General features: G+C 38.6%; 1 protein-coding gene across 4 annotated transcripts in view; it reads right to left on the reverse strand.

Annotated features, from left to right (window-relative positions):
* The window catches only part of SPIRE1 (spire type actin nucleation factor 1), a 148949-nt gene extending 142690 nt beyond the window's left edge, over positions 1-6259 (reverse strand). For 3 of the 4 annotated variants that reach the window (XM_031946662.1, XM_031946660.1, XM_031946661.1), the window contains exon 1: positions 5711-6146. In XM_031946662.1, coding sequence (XP_031802522.1) covers positions 5711-6065 — 355 coding nt within the window. In that variant the 5' untranslated portion in view covers positions 6066-6146. Of the gene's footprint in view, positions 1-5710 lie in introns of all 4 variants that reach the window. The other variant, XM_031946663.1, reaches the window with a different exon arrangement.
* Between the last annotated feature and the right edge of the window lie 9663 nt (positions 6260-15922).

Consider the following 15922-nt stretch of genomic DNA (forward strand, 5'->3'; position numbering starts at 1 on the left):
AAGGGCATTATTCTAGATGCATTTCTAAAATGTATCAGTATAAACTTTATGGACAGGCATAACTGATCATATCTTTTTTATATATTCCAAACAAAGCCTGAATGTTCCCTATAAGAATCCACTCTCATTCTTTTATTAGTGTGCCCACAGACATTTACTATTCATTTTAGGAAAACTGACTAAAAATTGCACTAAGACTTTTGGAACACACTTTTGGGAGATAGTTGATATAACAGTGGATAAAGTGTTGGTCCTGAAGTCAGGAAACCTAAATTTGACCTCATACATTAGCTCTGTGATCCTGGGCAACTCACTTAAGCTCTGTCTCAAGTTTTCTCAACTGTAAAATGGGGATAATATGACCTACCTCAAAGGGTAGTTTTAAGAATCAGAGACATGTGCTCAATACAGTGCCATTTACTGAATAGGTGTTATTTAAATGCTTATTTCCTTCTCTTCCCCTTCTCTTTTATATCATGACTAACACTAGCATCACATTAAGTTTTGTAAAGTGCTCTGTATATATTATCTCATTTGTTCCTCTTAACAACCCTAGGAAGCTGCCACTATTAGATTCATTTTACTGATTAGGAAACTGAGGCAAGAGAGGCTAAGTTATTTGCTGTGGGTAATACCACTAGTGAATAAATCCTGAAGCAGAATTCAAACCAGTTCTTCAAGTGTTCCAGGCACTACATCAAGCAGCCAATCAATCAAATCAAGAGAAATGTATACTTTCAAAAAAAGACACCTATTACACAAATGAAACTTATACAATTACTAAAGAAACTGACAACATAAGTAAAATACAAAATAAGCAAAAAGTAAAATTTCAAACAGCAATGTTTTTATGAGATGTGCATTTGTTCCTAAAGATCTAACTCATTTTCTCAGATTTAAAATGATTTTATTAATGTTCAGTTAGTCGTCATAATTTAATGCTTTTGACATTTTGTGTTTTAAATATTATATGTTATGGTTCATTTAATGCAACAGGTTTCAAATGTAAATAAAAAGATTAGTGGGGTAACAAACTAAGCAACAGAAGTTAGCCAATCCATAAGGATTTAAATACCTATTGTGGGTGGCAAGAATGAGATGATTCTTTATTTAGAGTTTATAATTTAATCATTTCCTGGTCACCCAATAGCTTTTTTGTTTTTTTTGGGTTTTTTTTTAACAACGATCTTACTTTAACTACATGTGGACCTCAATTTCTTTCACTTTGATACATATGACTCTCAGATCTATATGTCTTATGTTATTAGACCCAGTAGCTGATCACCAACTTCCTTTTAGGTATTTAAAATTGGATATCCTGATATTCTATCTCCATAAGAGCTCTCCCTTCAGATCCTGTCTATTATACAACTACCACAGGAATTCAGGCCCTCTTCATATCTTGCTTGGACTTCTGCAATGACAGTTTCCTTACTGATCACTCTTCAACTCTATTCTTATCTCCACACAGCTGCCAAAGTTATTTCTTTAAAATGCAGGTCTGACTATGTTATTCTCCTACTCAAACATGGTTTGCTCCTATTGTCTCCAGTACCTAATATCAACTCTTCAGGCTTTTAAAACTCTTTGCAATCTGGTGTCAATCTACCTTTCCAGGTTCATCATACATTATTGCTCTTGTACTATTGTACTATCATATTGGCCTTCTTACTAGTTCTCATGAATGACATTCCCATCTCTGTGCCTTTGCACAGATGGGTACAGATGTGTACAGTTCTCCCTTCATAGTAATATGTCTTAGGATTTATTTTCTTCAAGAATCAACACCATATTCTACTTGAAACATTTCCCCCAATTCCGAGTGTCTTTCCTCTAAAAATTTCTTGGTACACATGCTGCATTTATTTATCTATAGGTTGCCTCTCCCAATAAAACAGGTTCCTTAAGGACAGGGATTGCTTAATTTTTTGTTTACCTAGTGCCTAGCACAGTGTCTGGCATGTAGTAGATATTTAATAAATAGCTACTAATTGATTTCTTCGTAAAATGAGAACCATAGTGAAATGTTTGTCAAAGATCCCAAGTCTTATATCACAGGAATATTTGAGAAAACATCTTTTAAATAGATCATTTCAGAAGAATCACAGGTCTTCCTTAAGTCAACTATTGCCCTGGTACTATGGGCAGCCTCAATAAATTATATCACTACTTTTAGGATTCAGTTAATCATTTTGACTCTCAGACATTCAATAAAAGCTGAGTTCAATATGTCGTTTCTGTACCTCATATCTGTATTATATTTCTGCCACTCCAGTGCTGGAAGCAAAGATAGAACACTAAATACAAGTTCTCCCTCCTTCAAATTCATCTTCCAATATATGCTATATGCTTATCATTATAACCTATCTTCTTTTATTCTATTTTATCTAATCTAATTGAACAATTCCATCAGTTTTCATGCTTCAAACTAAATATAATGCTTCAGGAGTTATCACTTAAATGTGGAAGAGAATTTCTGGCACAAACCATTAAAGCACTTGAAATGCTATATCTTCTGCTGCTGCTTTCTATACCTTTTCCTTGGTGAGAAAAGAAGAAATAATGGCACTGATCTATTCATAATACTTCACTTCCTTCTGTATTCTCCAGGTAAAAGAAACTCCCTCCAAGGTTATATCAAGGACAATAATATTCATCCATCTGGGACATGGCCTCTAACGTTTCAATTGCAAATTATAGAAAATTATAGAAAAAAGTAGGTTATATATCAAGAATCAGGAAATGTATTCTAGTCCCAATTCTACCATTACATGATAACAAATTATCATAATTTCACATTTTTCTGGCACTTATTTACAAAGCACTTTCCCCAATAGTTGTGCGAGCTAGCTAGTTCAATTATTATTATATTCATCATATTACATTATATTATTATTATAATCACTTTAATATGAAGAGAATGATTTTTAGAAAAGTATCAGATCAGGTCTCAATTCCCAATCTATTGCTCTTTCCACAGTTTCTGTGACAACATCTCTAGATCTCAAATTCCTCATGTATAAAAATAAGAGTTAATTTACTCTAAGATTTTTCCAATTCTGGTCTTCAATACTTCAATATCTGGTGTAATCTGACTAGTTAAGTTACCAAAATTACTTTTTAAATCAAACACTAAGTAGAAACATTGCTGATATATTTAGGTGATATTTTAAGGCATTTTAAAAAATAAAAACATTTAAAGTAATGGATAACTGAAGAAAACACAATTCTATTATCTCTTACTATGTAAATACATATTCAGTACCTATCTACTACAAGTTTTTTCCCTTAATTTTTCCTTAATTATAAAAGTTTTAACTTGATCATATCTTTTTACTCAAAAGTGGGATTTCTATCAATGCCAGATGGAATAAAGTGTCTAAGGATTTCTTCTAAAAATTTCTTCTAAAAATTAATACCATATTTAATCCTCTAATGAAATACCTCTGTGTAGCTAGTTTCATCTTTTAATGATTTGAAGTCCCAAAATCCTAATGATTTGAATGTGGATGCCCACAAATACTCCAATAAGGTACTCGACAGATAAACAGATACTGTAAAACAACCTACTTTTTATCACTGAACCCAGCAACCTCAAAAATGTATGGTTTGCCATTGGACCCAAAGGCAAACAAGCAGTTTGTGTGAAGGGCACAAATACATTACCAACAACAAAAAAACAAAAAACAAAAAACTCAATGCTCAACCATATCAATTATGTTCTCTTTATATATGGACAATATATTATCACACATCATTATCTTAATGAAGAAAAATAATTGGTTCCTAAGATTAGGTCAGTAAATTAAAGACAAAATCTAAAAACTGCTAATAAAGTATCTTATATCAACTTGCTAACTAGAACAATTTAAAACATTATTTAAGATTCTAAAGTTGTACCAGATAAAGAAAAGTTTAAAAGTACATACTTTAAAGCTGGGACCTTCTTGTAGTCAATCTCATTTTACAGGTAAAAAAAGTCTAAGGCTCAAAGGAGCTAAATGACTTTTCCAAGGTCACATAGTTAAATTACAATCCTTACTCCTTCACCCAATGGTCGTTCCAATATACCACACTGCCTCACAAACCAGGGTGTCTAGGATGTATATTTTTCAGAAACATTACTCTATTACTGCTGTGACCAACCACTTTTAAATAAGCCCCCTTTTCCCTCCCATTACAATCCTTGACTCCTATCGTTTTAGGATTTCTAACATAGAATATGGAAAAATCATGTTCTCCAGACTTATAACCTGCAAGGCTTATTTAAAACAACCAAGGATTTAAAAACAATAGTTAGTTATATAACAAACAACAAGTGACCTAACTTCCTAGCGGTGTGATATTGCACAAGTCACTTTTTCTCTTAATGGTCCAGGAATCTTTAAATTTAAATACAATATTTAAAATTTAAATTAAATTATAGAGAGTACAGATAGAGTAGAGAAATTCCCTTAACTAATTAAATTCTATATTAAGGGTCCCTCCTTCCTTCCTCCCCCAGAATTATTTTAAATTTAAAAATTTAATAGAATCAAAGTGACAGACGGCACAAATTACCCTCATCAATACTGATTTATTGAATGACCACTGGATATAAAGTGCTCATTTGGAAGATTTTACAATTAGCGTAGGCTCTGAAACCAAGGTTTACCTACTCATTAAAATGTTCATCCTATAAATTCAGATTCATCATCTAGAAGATTAAATGATGGAAAAAAGCACTTATTTTTCTTGCTTTTTTTTTTTTGAAAACGATACTTTGTGATCTTAGAGTTTTTTTTAATGGCCATTGTATTTGCTCCCCCCCCCCAAAAAAAAAAATTATCAATGCTAGTTTTGGAACTCTTCCGTAATCAGATCTCTTTACACTCCAAAATTTAAAGAAAACGATTCGAGTTTTATTAAAACTGTCGTTGTAAGACTATTCCTATGTAGTTAGGTGCCTTTTCCAAGAAATTGTTTTGCTATTTTCGTCTACAAGGATGTTTAAACTATATAATGAGCCCATTTTACAATGCCTTATTCACAGCGTGAATGAATAACCAATGCTGAATGTTCTCATTGAGGTTATGTACAGAAATGGCAAGTAAATATAATATAGGAATATCAATATGAAGGGGGGAAAAGGGCCCAACCCACACAACCTCATAAACAAGCTGTGAACAGCTGTCGCATAAAGTTGAGGAAGAGTAACTGGTATCCTTCAGCTCTATCTTTCGCTCCAAGTGGAATGAAAAAGGTACCCAAAATAAAGACCTGACCCTCAAACGCAGCCACCACAGAGTGAGACAACTCTTCCCCGCTCCCCCAACTAGCTGGAGATGGGACAGTTCCCCCTTGACAGCTCCTTTGTTTTGCTAGGCTCCCCCTCTCCTTCCCTCCCCTCCCCTGCCCCTCGTGATGCTGCTGACCTACATGGGAGCTAGCTCTGCATCAAGCAGGAGAGCAGCCCCAGAAGCCGCCACTTTTTCCTCCCCGCACCCCGAGCCCGGAGCCTGCAAGCTCCTCCCAATGGGCGCGGGAGCCAGGAGAAGGGCAAATAGATGCCGCGAAGGAGAAGGGGGGGTTGCAAAGCCAAGTCACCCCCTACACTGTCCAGCCCCGCAAGGTCTCGACTAAGGGTTTCGTGACCCCGAATCCTGTGAATTTCAGGGCTGCGCCCGGAATGGGGACCGAGGGCGGGAGAACGCGGGGTGGGGGCGATTACCTGCGCTCGGGGGCGGCTCCCCGGCGTCGCCCAGCCCGGGGGCCAGGGTAACGGTGCCATCCCTCCAGACGCGGATCTGCGCGGGCGCCTCCACTCGGTGGCGGGGCGCGCGGCTGGGGCGCCCGCGCGGGTCTCCGGCGGCGGCCCGCAGGGAGCCGCAGCACTGATAGCACACGGCCCACGCCTGCTCCTCGTTGATGGGCTGGTTGTAGAGGCGCAGAATCTCCTCCAGACTCAGCGAGTCCCGCGGCCCTCCGCCATCCAGACCCGCCGCCGGGCCCGAGGCCGAGGAGCCCGAGCCTCGGCGCTCGCCGCTTTCCCCGGGGACAGCCGCGGCAGCTCCGGAGTGAGCCATCCTTCCCACAGCCGCCTCGCCCGCCTTCTCCCTCGTCGGCTCCGCCTCAGCCCAGGAGCATCCTCTCCGCCGTCCGCCGCCGCCTCCCCATCCCCGGAACCGCCGCGCGGCTCCGCAACTCGGCGCCTCGGGAGCTGCGCGCGCCGCCCGCCCAGACCGAGCGAGATGTGAGGAGAGCCTCGGAGCCCAGATCCCAGCGAGCGCGAGAGGAGGGGAGGCGGGGGGAGGGGACACCCAGGAAAGAGACCGGAGGATGCAGTCCCTGCCCGCCGCCGCCGCCGCCGCCGCCGCCCCCGCCGCGCCTATAGCCCAGCGCCTCCGCAGCCCCCGAGCCAGCTCATAGCAACGCAATGGCGTCCGCCCCGCCCTGCCTTCCCAACAGCCCCGCCCCGCCCCGCCCCCCGGGCTGCGAGCTCCGGGGCTCGGCAGCAGCGGCGGCGGCGGCGGAGGTTACCGCCCAGAGCCTCGGCTTGCGTCACCACCGCGCCTCCTGCCCCGCGGGAGCGAGCTGCCGCCCGGCCCGGGCAGGAAAGCACCAGTCTGTCCCAGAAAAAGAAGCCACGGAGGAGCCGCGTGTCCGTGCTGTGTGTGCGCTAAACGAACGCCAAGGTCACCCTGGTGCATGAGGCCTAAAAAGAACCGCGTCTCCCCGGGCTTCATCCCCGGCCGCCCAACGTCCGCCAAACCCGCGTTGTGTCCTCCGCTGGCACCTGCGCTGCCATGGCTTCGCTGCCCACTAAATTTGTAAAAGAGGGGCATCTCGTTAGCCTCAGACGCTGCACTCGGGAAGACTTAGGCACATATTTACTATGAGTCAAGACAGATCACCTCACTCGGGGCTTCCGAACAACTCCCTAGTCACTCGATAATCGTTTTATTAAATTCATACTATGTGCCAGGAATTGTACTGACTGCTGCGAGTACAAAGAAAGACCTGTCATCCCTGCTTTTGGGAAGCTCACCGCTATTAGGGGAGACAGCACACCGACAGCCCCTCTTAAATGAAATGTTTACGGGGTAAATTAAAAATAATTATCAATGGGAGGGCACTAGAATCAAGGGAGATCAGGAAGCAGTTAATTTGTCCTGGCAGAGAATGGTTTCCCTACCAAATACTCAATGAAATCACAGATACAGAATCACACGCACACTAAACCTCCCTCCCCAAAAAATGATTGTAAAATTATGAAGCTAGAAAATTTTGAAATGGTATACAGCTAGGGAGTTCTCAAAAACAAAGACTCTCAGAACACCGGCTGTCTTTGCTCTACTCTTTTTTTTTTTTTAATAATAACTTTTTATTGACAGAACCCATGCCAGGGTAATTTTTTTTTGCTTTACTCTTGGTTGGTGTCATTTTTAGCTCCTGTTCAAGTTTTGTCTGTGACATCTAGATGCTGCTCCTCACTCACGTCAAGATAATGTCTTCCGTAACCCAATTTGGGAGCACAGTCATCATCACAACGGCATTCATCACAGCCCAATTAACCCAGCCCATTCATGTGATAAGAACGGATGATACCTCAAAGTCTAAGAAGTAGTGAACTGGAGGATAATTAGCCACAGGGTGGGACAAATAAATATTCCAAAGCACACTGAGCCAATATCATAAATCTATAAATATAATCCCAGCATTACAGCAGCATTAATAGATTATTCTTGTGTAAAGCAAGGAAATGTGATAGTGTGTTTAACTGATAATATTCCACCGTGAGACTACAGGACTAATGCTGATAAAAAACAAAAAAAAAACTCCTACAGAAAGCTACTAATGTAATTATTTGGGCAGAGATTATACAACCAATATTAAATAGCACTTCTCTTTATGTCTGCCCTCTAATTCAAAGTTTTATGCAAAGGTAGACAGCATGTTTTTCCATTAAAGTTCTGCTCTCAGATCTGGTATGAAGTTGTAATCCTGGGTTTTTGTTTTTTGTTTTTTTGTTTTGTTTTAAATAACTTTTTATTGACAGAACCCATGCCAAGGTAATTTTTTACGACATTATCCCTTGCACTCACTTCTGTTCCGATTGTTCCCCTCCCTCTCTCCACCCTCTCCCCCAGATGGCAAGCAGTCCTACACATGTTAAATAAGTTACAGTAGATCTTGGATACAATATATGTGTGCAGAACTAAACAGTTCTCTTGTTGCTCAGGGAGAATTGGATTTATAAGGTATAAATAACCCGGGAAGAAGAACAAAAATGCAAGCAGTTTACATTCATTTCCTAGTGTTCTTTCTTTGGGTGTAGCTGCTTCTGTCCATCCTTGATCAATTGAAACTAAGTTAGATCTTGTCTTTGTTGAAGAAATCCACTTCCTTCAGAATACATCCTCATACAGTATCATTGTTGAGGTATATAATGATCTCCTGGTTCTGCTCATTTCATTCAGCGTCAGGTCATGTAACTCTCTCCAATCCTCTCTGTATTCATCCTGCTGGTCATTTCTTACAGAACAATAATATTCCATAACATTCATATACCACAATTTACCCAACCATTCTCTAATTGATGGGCATCCATTCATTTTCCAGCTTCTGGCCACTACAAAGAGGGCTGCCACAAACATTTTGGCACCTACAGGTCCCTTTCCCTTCTTTATTATCTCTTTGGCATATAAGCCCAGTAGAAACACTGCTGGATCAAAGGGTATGCACAGTTTGATAACTTTTTGAGCATAGTTCCAAATTGCTCTCCAGAATGGCTGGATGTGTTCACAATTCCACCAACTATGTATCAGTGTGCCTGTTTTCCCACATCCCCCTCCAACATTCCGCATTATCTTTCCCTGTCATTCTAGCCAATCTGACAGGTATGTAGTGGTATCTCAGAGTTGTCTTTATTTGCATTTCTCTGATCAATAGTGATTTGGAACACTCTTTCATATGAGTGGTAATATTTTCAATTTCATCATCTGAAAATTGTTCATATCCTTTGACCATTTATCAATTGGAGAATGGCTTGATTTCTTATAAATTAGAGTCAATTCTCTATATATTTTGGAAATGAGTCCTTTATCAGAACCTTTGACTGTAAAAATGTTTTCCCTGGGTTTTTTTTACTTAACCAGGCTCTACCACCCTGGTAAGACTTTGAGTGAATGTATGTCTGTCATTTAAAAGTTCATCCTAGGTAAATAAGAAAAGGCTTATCACCAGGATGACTTAGGGTGATGAATTATGCAGCCATAGCAGCTTTTTAAAACCATCAACTAAGTCACAGTAGTCTGAATAAATGCAGGTGCTTGAAGAAAGCAGTTTCAACCTACCCAAACCACCAAAATCATAAATCCTTGAAGTATTGTAGCTCATAAATGGTTGTACCTTAAATCATTATGATAAAAAAGAGTTGAGACTTATATATTTATATTTTTTGGAGAATCACTGATCAATGAGAAAGAGAAATCAATTGAGGATTACATAACCAATTTCAATTTAATTTAACATTTATTGAGAACTATTATGTGGAAGGCATGTATATACAAAGCTAAGAACCTGATAGCTTTCTAAAGTAATTTGCAATTTCGTAAGATAAGAGGACAGAGGAAAATAATTATACATCCTAAACGATTGTATTAAATGTCATAGGAGATATTAAAAACCACTATGGAAACACAGAGGAGAGATTCTTTCCAAATGGAAAAATCAAGAAACTGTCTTTTGTTATTTCATAATGACGCCATTTGGGTTTGTTTTTGTTTTTGTTTTTGTTTTTGTTTTTGTTTTTGTTTTTGCAAAGATGCTAACAGCCAAAGCTTGGAAAGTTACTTAACCTCAGTATTGTCAAATAAATCTCTAAGGCTATCATTATCAATTGCAGAGATATTGCTGCCCTGCATTGGGTACAGGTTTACACTCACCAGGTGTTTCCTATACCAACAAAATCACAAATCCTGGCCCCCCCCAAAAAAACCTCACAGCCACTGAAGAACCCATCAAGTGTTTGAACTGTCATATTATCCTGCTTATTCATATTGAGTTCATAACTCACTAATATCCCCAGATATCACATAAATTGCAGCTTTAATTATGCCTCTTTCATCCTATATTTCTGAATCTTAATTATTGTACCTCCCTAATTACTTTCATCTTATTCAATTCAATCAGTCATATAACTTATTAAGATCTTGGATTCTGACTTTATCATTCAGTGTTTTAGCTAGTCTTCCTAGCCTTGTGTCACTTGCAAATTGATATATATCATATCTTTGCCTTTATCCAAATCATTAGTAAAATTGTTAAATAGCAGAGATACCATTACACTGGCAATAGATAAGTTACTCCTTTGCTCTGCTCAGCTGGGCTGATTCTCTTTGGAGCTGGTTCACAAGCAAGCCCTATTCTATTACCTCAGTGACTTTTTACTAGACTAAACTGCCACTGCTATGGTTCCTGTTTTTGGTAAGAGGATTATTACTATAGTGACTGAGATGGACCATTCAGTATTACTAGTTGCCTATATGTTCCCCTCTTAGAACACTCATTTGCCTATAATTGGGAAAAAATAGACACAAAAAGAGACAATAGAGCAGGAGCAGAGTCAAGATGATAGATGAAAGACTACACAGCTGAACTCTCTCCATGTTAATTCCATAAACCAAATTTTGGAGTAATTGAACCAACAAAAGATCAGTATCAGATATTGTTCTAACCTAAGAAAATTAGAAAGGCAATAGGTGAAGTTTATGAGACCAAGGGAGGAAACCTGTTCAGAGCCCATACACAACTGCTACAATAGCTGCAGAAGCTCTCAGTCCAGAGACAGCTGATCAGATAGCTGGTCAGAAAGAGATTACAGGGGACCTTTGCTGACACTGGATATAATTGACACTGATTAGCATCTCCATTGCTCATACACAGTTCTGGGTTGCAGTTCCATGACAGGGAGGAACACTGGTGACCACTCATAGGGGAGCAAGTACCTGGTTTTGGTTCCAAGGCAAAGAGAATACTAGCACTTGTGGACACCCTTCTTGGGCAAAGAGTAGAATATAGATGAGGAGAGAAGTGACTATACTTCTCTCTGAATCATACCATCTTGGAAACACCAAAATGTTTTAGACCCCCAAAGCTAGCTCTCAAAATAGAAGAAAAAAAAAAAAGCCTGAAACTTAACACAGTGCATCCTCACCCTCACAGGTGAGTAGAACTCAGCTTTAACATAAAGTTCAAAGTCAAGAAATAGAATGGAAAAAATGCACAAACAAAAAAAAATTAATAATTTGAGTATAAAAAGCTGCTACAGTAGTGGGAAAGACCAAGATGTGAACTCAGAAGACAAAAATGCAAAAACAGCTACAAGCAACTCCTTAAAGAAAATGCTAACTGGGGCAGCTAGATGGTGTAGTGGATAGAGTGTCGCCCCTGAAGTCAGGAGGACCTGGCTGTGTGACCCTGGGCAAGTCATTTAACCCCAATTGTCTCAACATCAAAAAAGGAGAAAAAAGAAAAATGCTAACTGGACTCAAGATCAACAAGAATTCCTGGAACAGTCAAAGAAAGAGATGAGTAGTAGAGGAAAAATTGGAAAAAGAAATAAGGATATGCAAGAAAATTTTGAAAAGATAATTAACAGCTTTGTAAAAGAAGCACACACAAAAACTGAAGAAAATAACATCTTAGAAAACAATTGGTCTAATAGTAAAAAAACAAAAAAGCATAAAAATTCTTGGAAGAAAAGAACTCTCTAAAAATTAGAATTGTGTGAGATTCTACGAGTCATCAAGAAACAATAAAACAAAGTCAAAAAGCAAAAAAAGAAAAGGTGAACTATCTCTTCAGAAAAACCACTGACCTGGAAAATTAGAAGTAATTTAAGAATTGTTGGACTACGTGAAAACCATTATAAAAAGAAAGAACCTAGACATCATATTTCAAGAATTATCAATGAAAACTGTCCCAAATCTTGGATCCAGAGAGCACAATAGAAACTGAAAGAATCTACCATTTACTTCCTGAAAAGATCTTAAAATGAAAATTGCCGGGAATATTACTCCTCAATTCCAGAACTCCCAAGTGAATGAGAAAGTACTTGAAGCATCCAGAAAGAAACAATTCAAAAATTGTAGAGTCACAGTTAGGATCACACAAGATCTAACAGCTTTAATGTTAAAGGAGCAGAGGGCTTGGAATGTGATATTCCAAAAAGGAAAGGAGCTAGAATTACAACCAATAACCTACAGAAAAACTGAATACAATCTTTTAGGGGGAAAAATAGATATTTAATGAAATGGAGGGTTTTATAACATTCCTGGTGAATGCTTACATTCCAAAGCTTACATTCACATATAAGACTTAAGAGAAGCATAAAAAGATAAATATGAACGAGTAAGCATAACGAACTCAATGGAAACAGATTGTTTACATTTTTATATGGAAAGATGATACATATAGCACCTAAGAATTGTCATTTTTAGGGCAAAAAGTTTACATAGACAGAGGGATATGAGTTAATCATGCTGGAATGATCTTAAAAATAAATGAAGGGATGAGAAAGAGAGATGTGCTGGGAGAAGGGGGAAGGGAGAGATAGAATGAGGAAATTTTTCTAACATAAAATAGTCATAAAAAGAAGAGCTTTTACAGTGAATGGGAAAAATGAGGATAGTGGACAATGATTAAACCTCACTCTCTTTATAACTGATTTTTATAACAAGTTTTTCTGATAAAGGCTTTATTTCTTAAGTATGTGTGGAACTGAGTCAGATTTACAAAAATAAGAGCCATTCCCCAATTGACAAAATGGTCAAAAGATATGGACAGTTTTCAATAAAGTCAAAGCAACTTATATGGAAACAATGCTCTAAATCACTATTGATTAAAGAAAGGCAAATTAAAACAACTCTAAGGTGCCACCTTACACCTATCAGAAATGATGAATGTTAGAGAGGATGAGGAAAAATAAACTTTTTCAAATAATAGCTTTTATTTTCACAATATATGTAAAGATAGTTTTCAATATTCATCCTTGCAAAACCTTGTGTTACAAATTTTTTCTTCCTTCTTTCCTCCCATCCCTTCCCTAGACAGCAAGTAATCTAATATATGTTAAATATGTGCAGTTCTTCTACACGTTTTCACAATTATGCTACAAAAGAAAAATCCGATCAAAAAAGGAAAAAAAAATTATAAAGAAAACAAAAAGCAAGCAAACAACAACAAAAGAGGTGAAAAAACTATTTTAATTCAGTCTCCACAGTCTTCTTTCTGGATGGCTCTCTCTATCACAAGTCTATTGGAATTGACCTGAATCATCTCATTGTTGAAAAGAGCCATGACCATCAGAATTGACCATTCACATAATCTTGTTGTTGCTGTATACAATGTTCTCTTGGTTCTGCTCATTTCACTTAGCATCAATTCATATAAGTCTCTCCAAGCCTCTCTGAAATCATCCTGCTGGTCATTTCTTATAGAAAAATAATATTCCATAATACTCATATACCATAACTTATTCAGCCATTCTCCAACTGATGGGCATCCATTCTGTTTCCAGTTCCTTGCCATTATAAAAAGGGCTGCTCCAAACATTTTTGTATATGTGGGTCCTTTTACTTTTTTATGATCTCTTTGGGACTAAGGTCCAGTAGAGACACTGCTGGATCAAAGGGCACAAACAGTTGTTTGTAGCCCTTTGGGCATAGTTCCTGTGTGAATCAGAGAGGTAAGTGACCACCATATAATAAAAAAAAAGCTGTAGATATCTCTAAGAGCAAAATAAAGGTTTATTACAAGTTCTAGGGAGAAGAAGGCAGTCACTCCAGTCAAATAAGCAAGAGACCCATTGGCTGAGGGTCTTATATTCTAAATGTGGGAACTACCCTAAGAAACTGAACTTTGATCAATAAGAGCATAGCTACCCATATTTAGTTTCGATTGAGGTAGGAAGGGAATGATGTCATGGAAGAATAGCAGGAAGGGGAAGTAGTTATGTTCTAATGTGTGTTGTTGATTTAGGTCTACACTAACTCTGGGGCTGGTGAAACCTTACTCGATTTTTACAACTATCTTGAAAGATCTGACTCCATCTCATTCAGTCCCCACACTGATTTGTCCACTGAGATCTCCTCAGATTTTTGTAACATAATTTTACATTCCTTATCCAATTCCTTATCTCCTTCTGGCTCTCTCCTTTGTCCTTTTAACACCATCAATCTAACAGACCCTTCAGCTTTCCCTTCCAACCTAATAGTATAGATAATGAGTTTTGGACTATTCTAGCTACAATTGGATTAAACAAGGTGTGGAAGTGAGGAGTAATATAACACAAGTAAGTGCTATAAGGCTAAACTAAAGAAGTTGCTTCCACAAGCTTCCCCTTGTGGGACCACCAGGAAGTATTGAATGGTGAGGTCCAGGTCTGTACAGGAACATGAGCAAGTTTCCTAATGTTCTTAATGATTTCTTTCACTAGATTCCCATTGTCATCAATCCCTATACAACATGTTGATAAATTTAGTTTTGTACAAGCCTTCCTTCCCCCCCTCCCCTCCCTACACTTCTTTGGCCAATAAATAGTCCAACACAAGTCTATGCTTTGAGTAGTTTGGTCAGCCAAAAGATTTAGCGCCTTAGCCATCTGATTGGTGATAATCTCTACAATTGCTTAAAGTTTAATTATCCTGTTCAACATATATATTGGGGTTCTATATCCCCAGCTTCCATCTTGAGCCCAGATGGCTGGCCCATGTTCTTTAACTATTCTTTCTGGTGGCCAGGTGTCCCCTCAACCATTTGCATCTCCAGTCTGGGTAATGGAGATATCTAAACTCTGTTTCCCTCTTTCCAAATCAGCATATAGCTGAATCCCTAAATATTTTTCTGCCTGTTCAGGAAGAAAGAAAAATTTTGGCCTTATTAATCCAATATAATACACCCTGTCCAGTTAAGAGGTAGGTGGGTATAGGCAGTTAAACCACAAATCCAATAGTGGCCCTTTAGAACAGATTATTCTCCTGAGAATATGCTTGAGCTATTTCTTAGAAAGGGGTAATATTGTTGGTCTCTATCTCTAAGGGACCTCCCCACAAAGGTAACACTGACATTTCCATAATCCTTGCTCCTTCTTCCAACTACAGTTGGCAACTGGCCATTGATCTATTAAGTTAGAGGTACTCCAAAAGGTGGGGAACAAAGTTCTATGTCCCCCATGTGTCCCTGGGGTGATATTATATCAACCCCATTGATAACCATACTCACTGTATATGTTCCCTTTCCTCTTATTCTCCTTTATACAATTTAATACATCCCATTCTATTCTGTTATACTCTGTTATAGTAAACTATTGCTATCAATATCCTCGTTCTCCTCTTTTTTTCTGGGAGAGCATCCAAGGTGCAACTTTTTCAATCCTTCCCACATTTCAATTGGGGATTCCTATCCATGTCTCGCCAATATTTAAACATTTCCATGCTAATTGGTTTCCCCTTTCCTCAAAAGAATCTCCTTTATGATGTCCTTTTACATGTATTACTGCTACATTCCTAGGAGCCAGAATGTTTTTTAGTTCCTCTCTGACTAGTGTATGGTGGGCCAGTCCTTTGCCTTTACTATTTACAAACCCTTTTTCTTCCCAAATTTTTCCAGATACATGCACCACACTCTGGGCACATTTTGAATCTGTATATGTATTCCCATCCTAGTCCCTCAATAACTTCAACGCTTGATTTAAGGCATATAATTCACAAGTTTGAACTGATCAATTCTGCAGGTAAACTGCCTTTGGTAACAATGGAAGTTTTATTTCCATCAACAATAGCAAATCCAGTTTTCTTTTTCCCATCTACCACCCTGGATGAGCCATCTATAAATTCCCTCAGGTATTGGGGATTCTTGTAAATACTCTCTTATTTTTGTT

Source organism: Sarcophilus harrisii, chromosome 1 (genome assembly GCF_902635505.1).
Source record: "Sarcophilus harrisii chromosome 1, mSarHar1.11, whole genome shotgun sequence".
In the NCBI taxonomy this organism is placed as follows: Eukaryota; Metazoa; Chordata; class Mammalia; order Dasyuromorphia; family Dasyuridae; genus Sarcophilus; species Sarcophilus harrisii.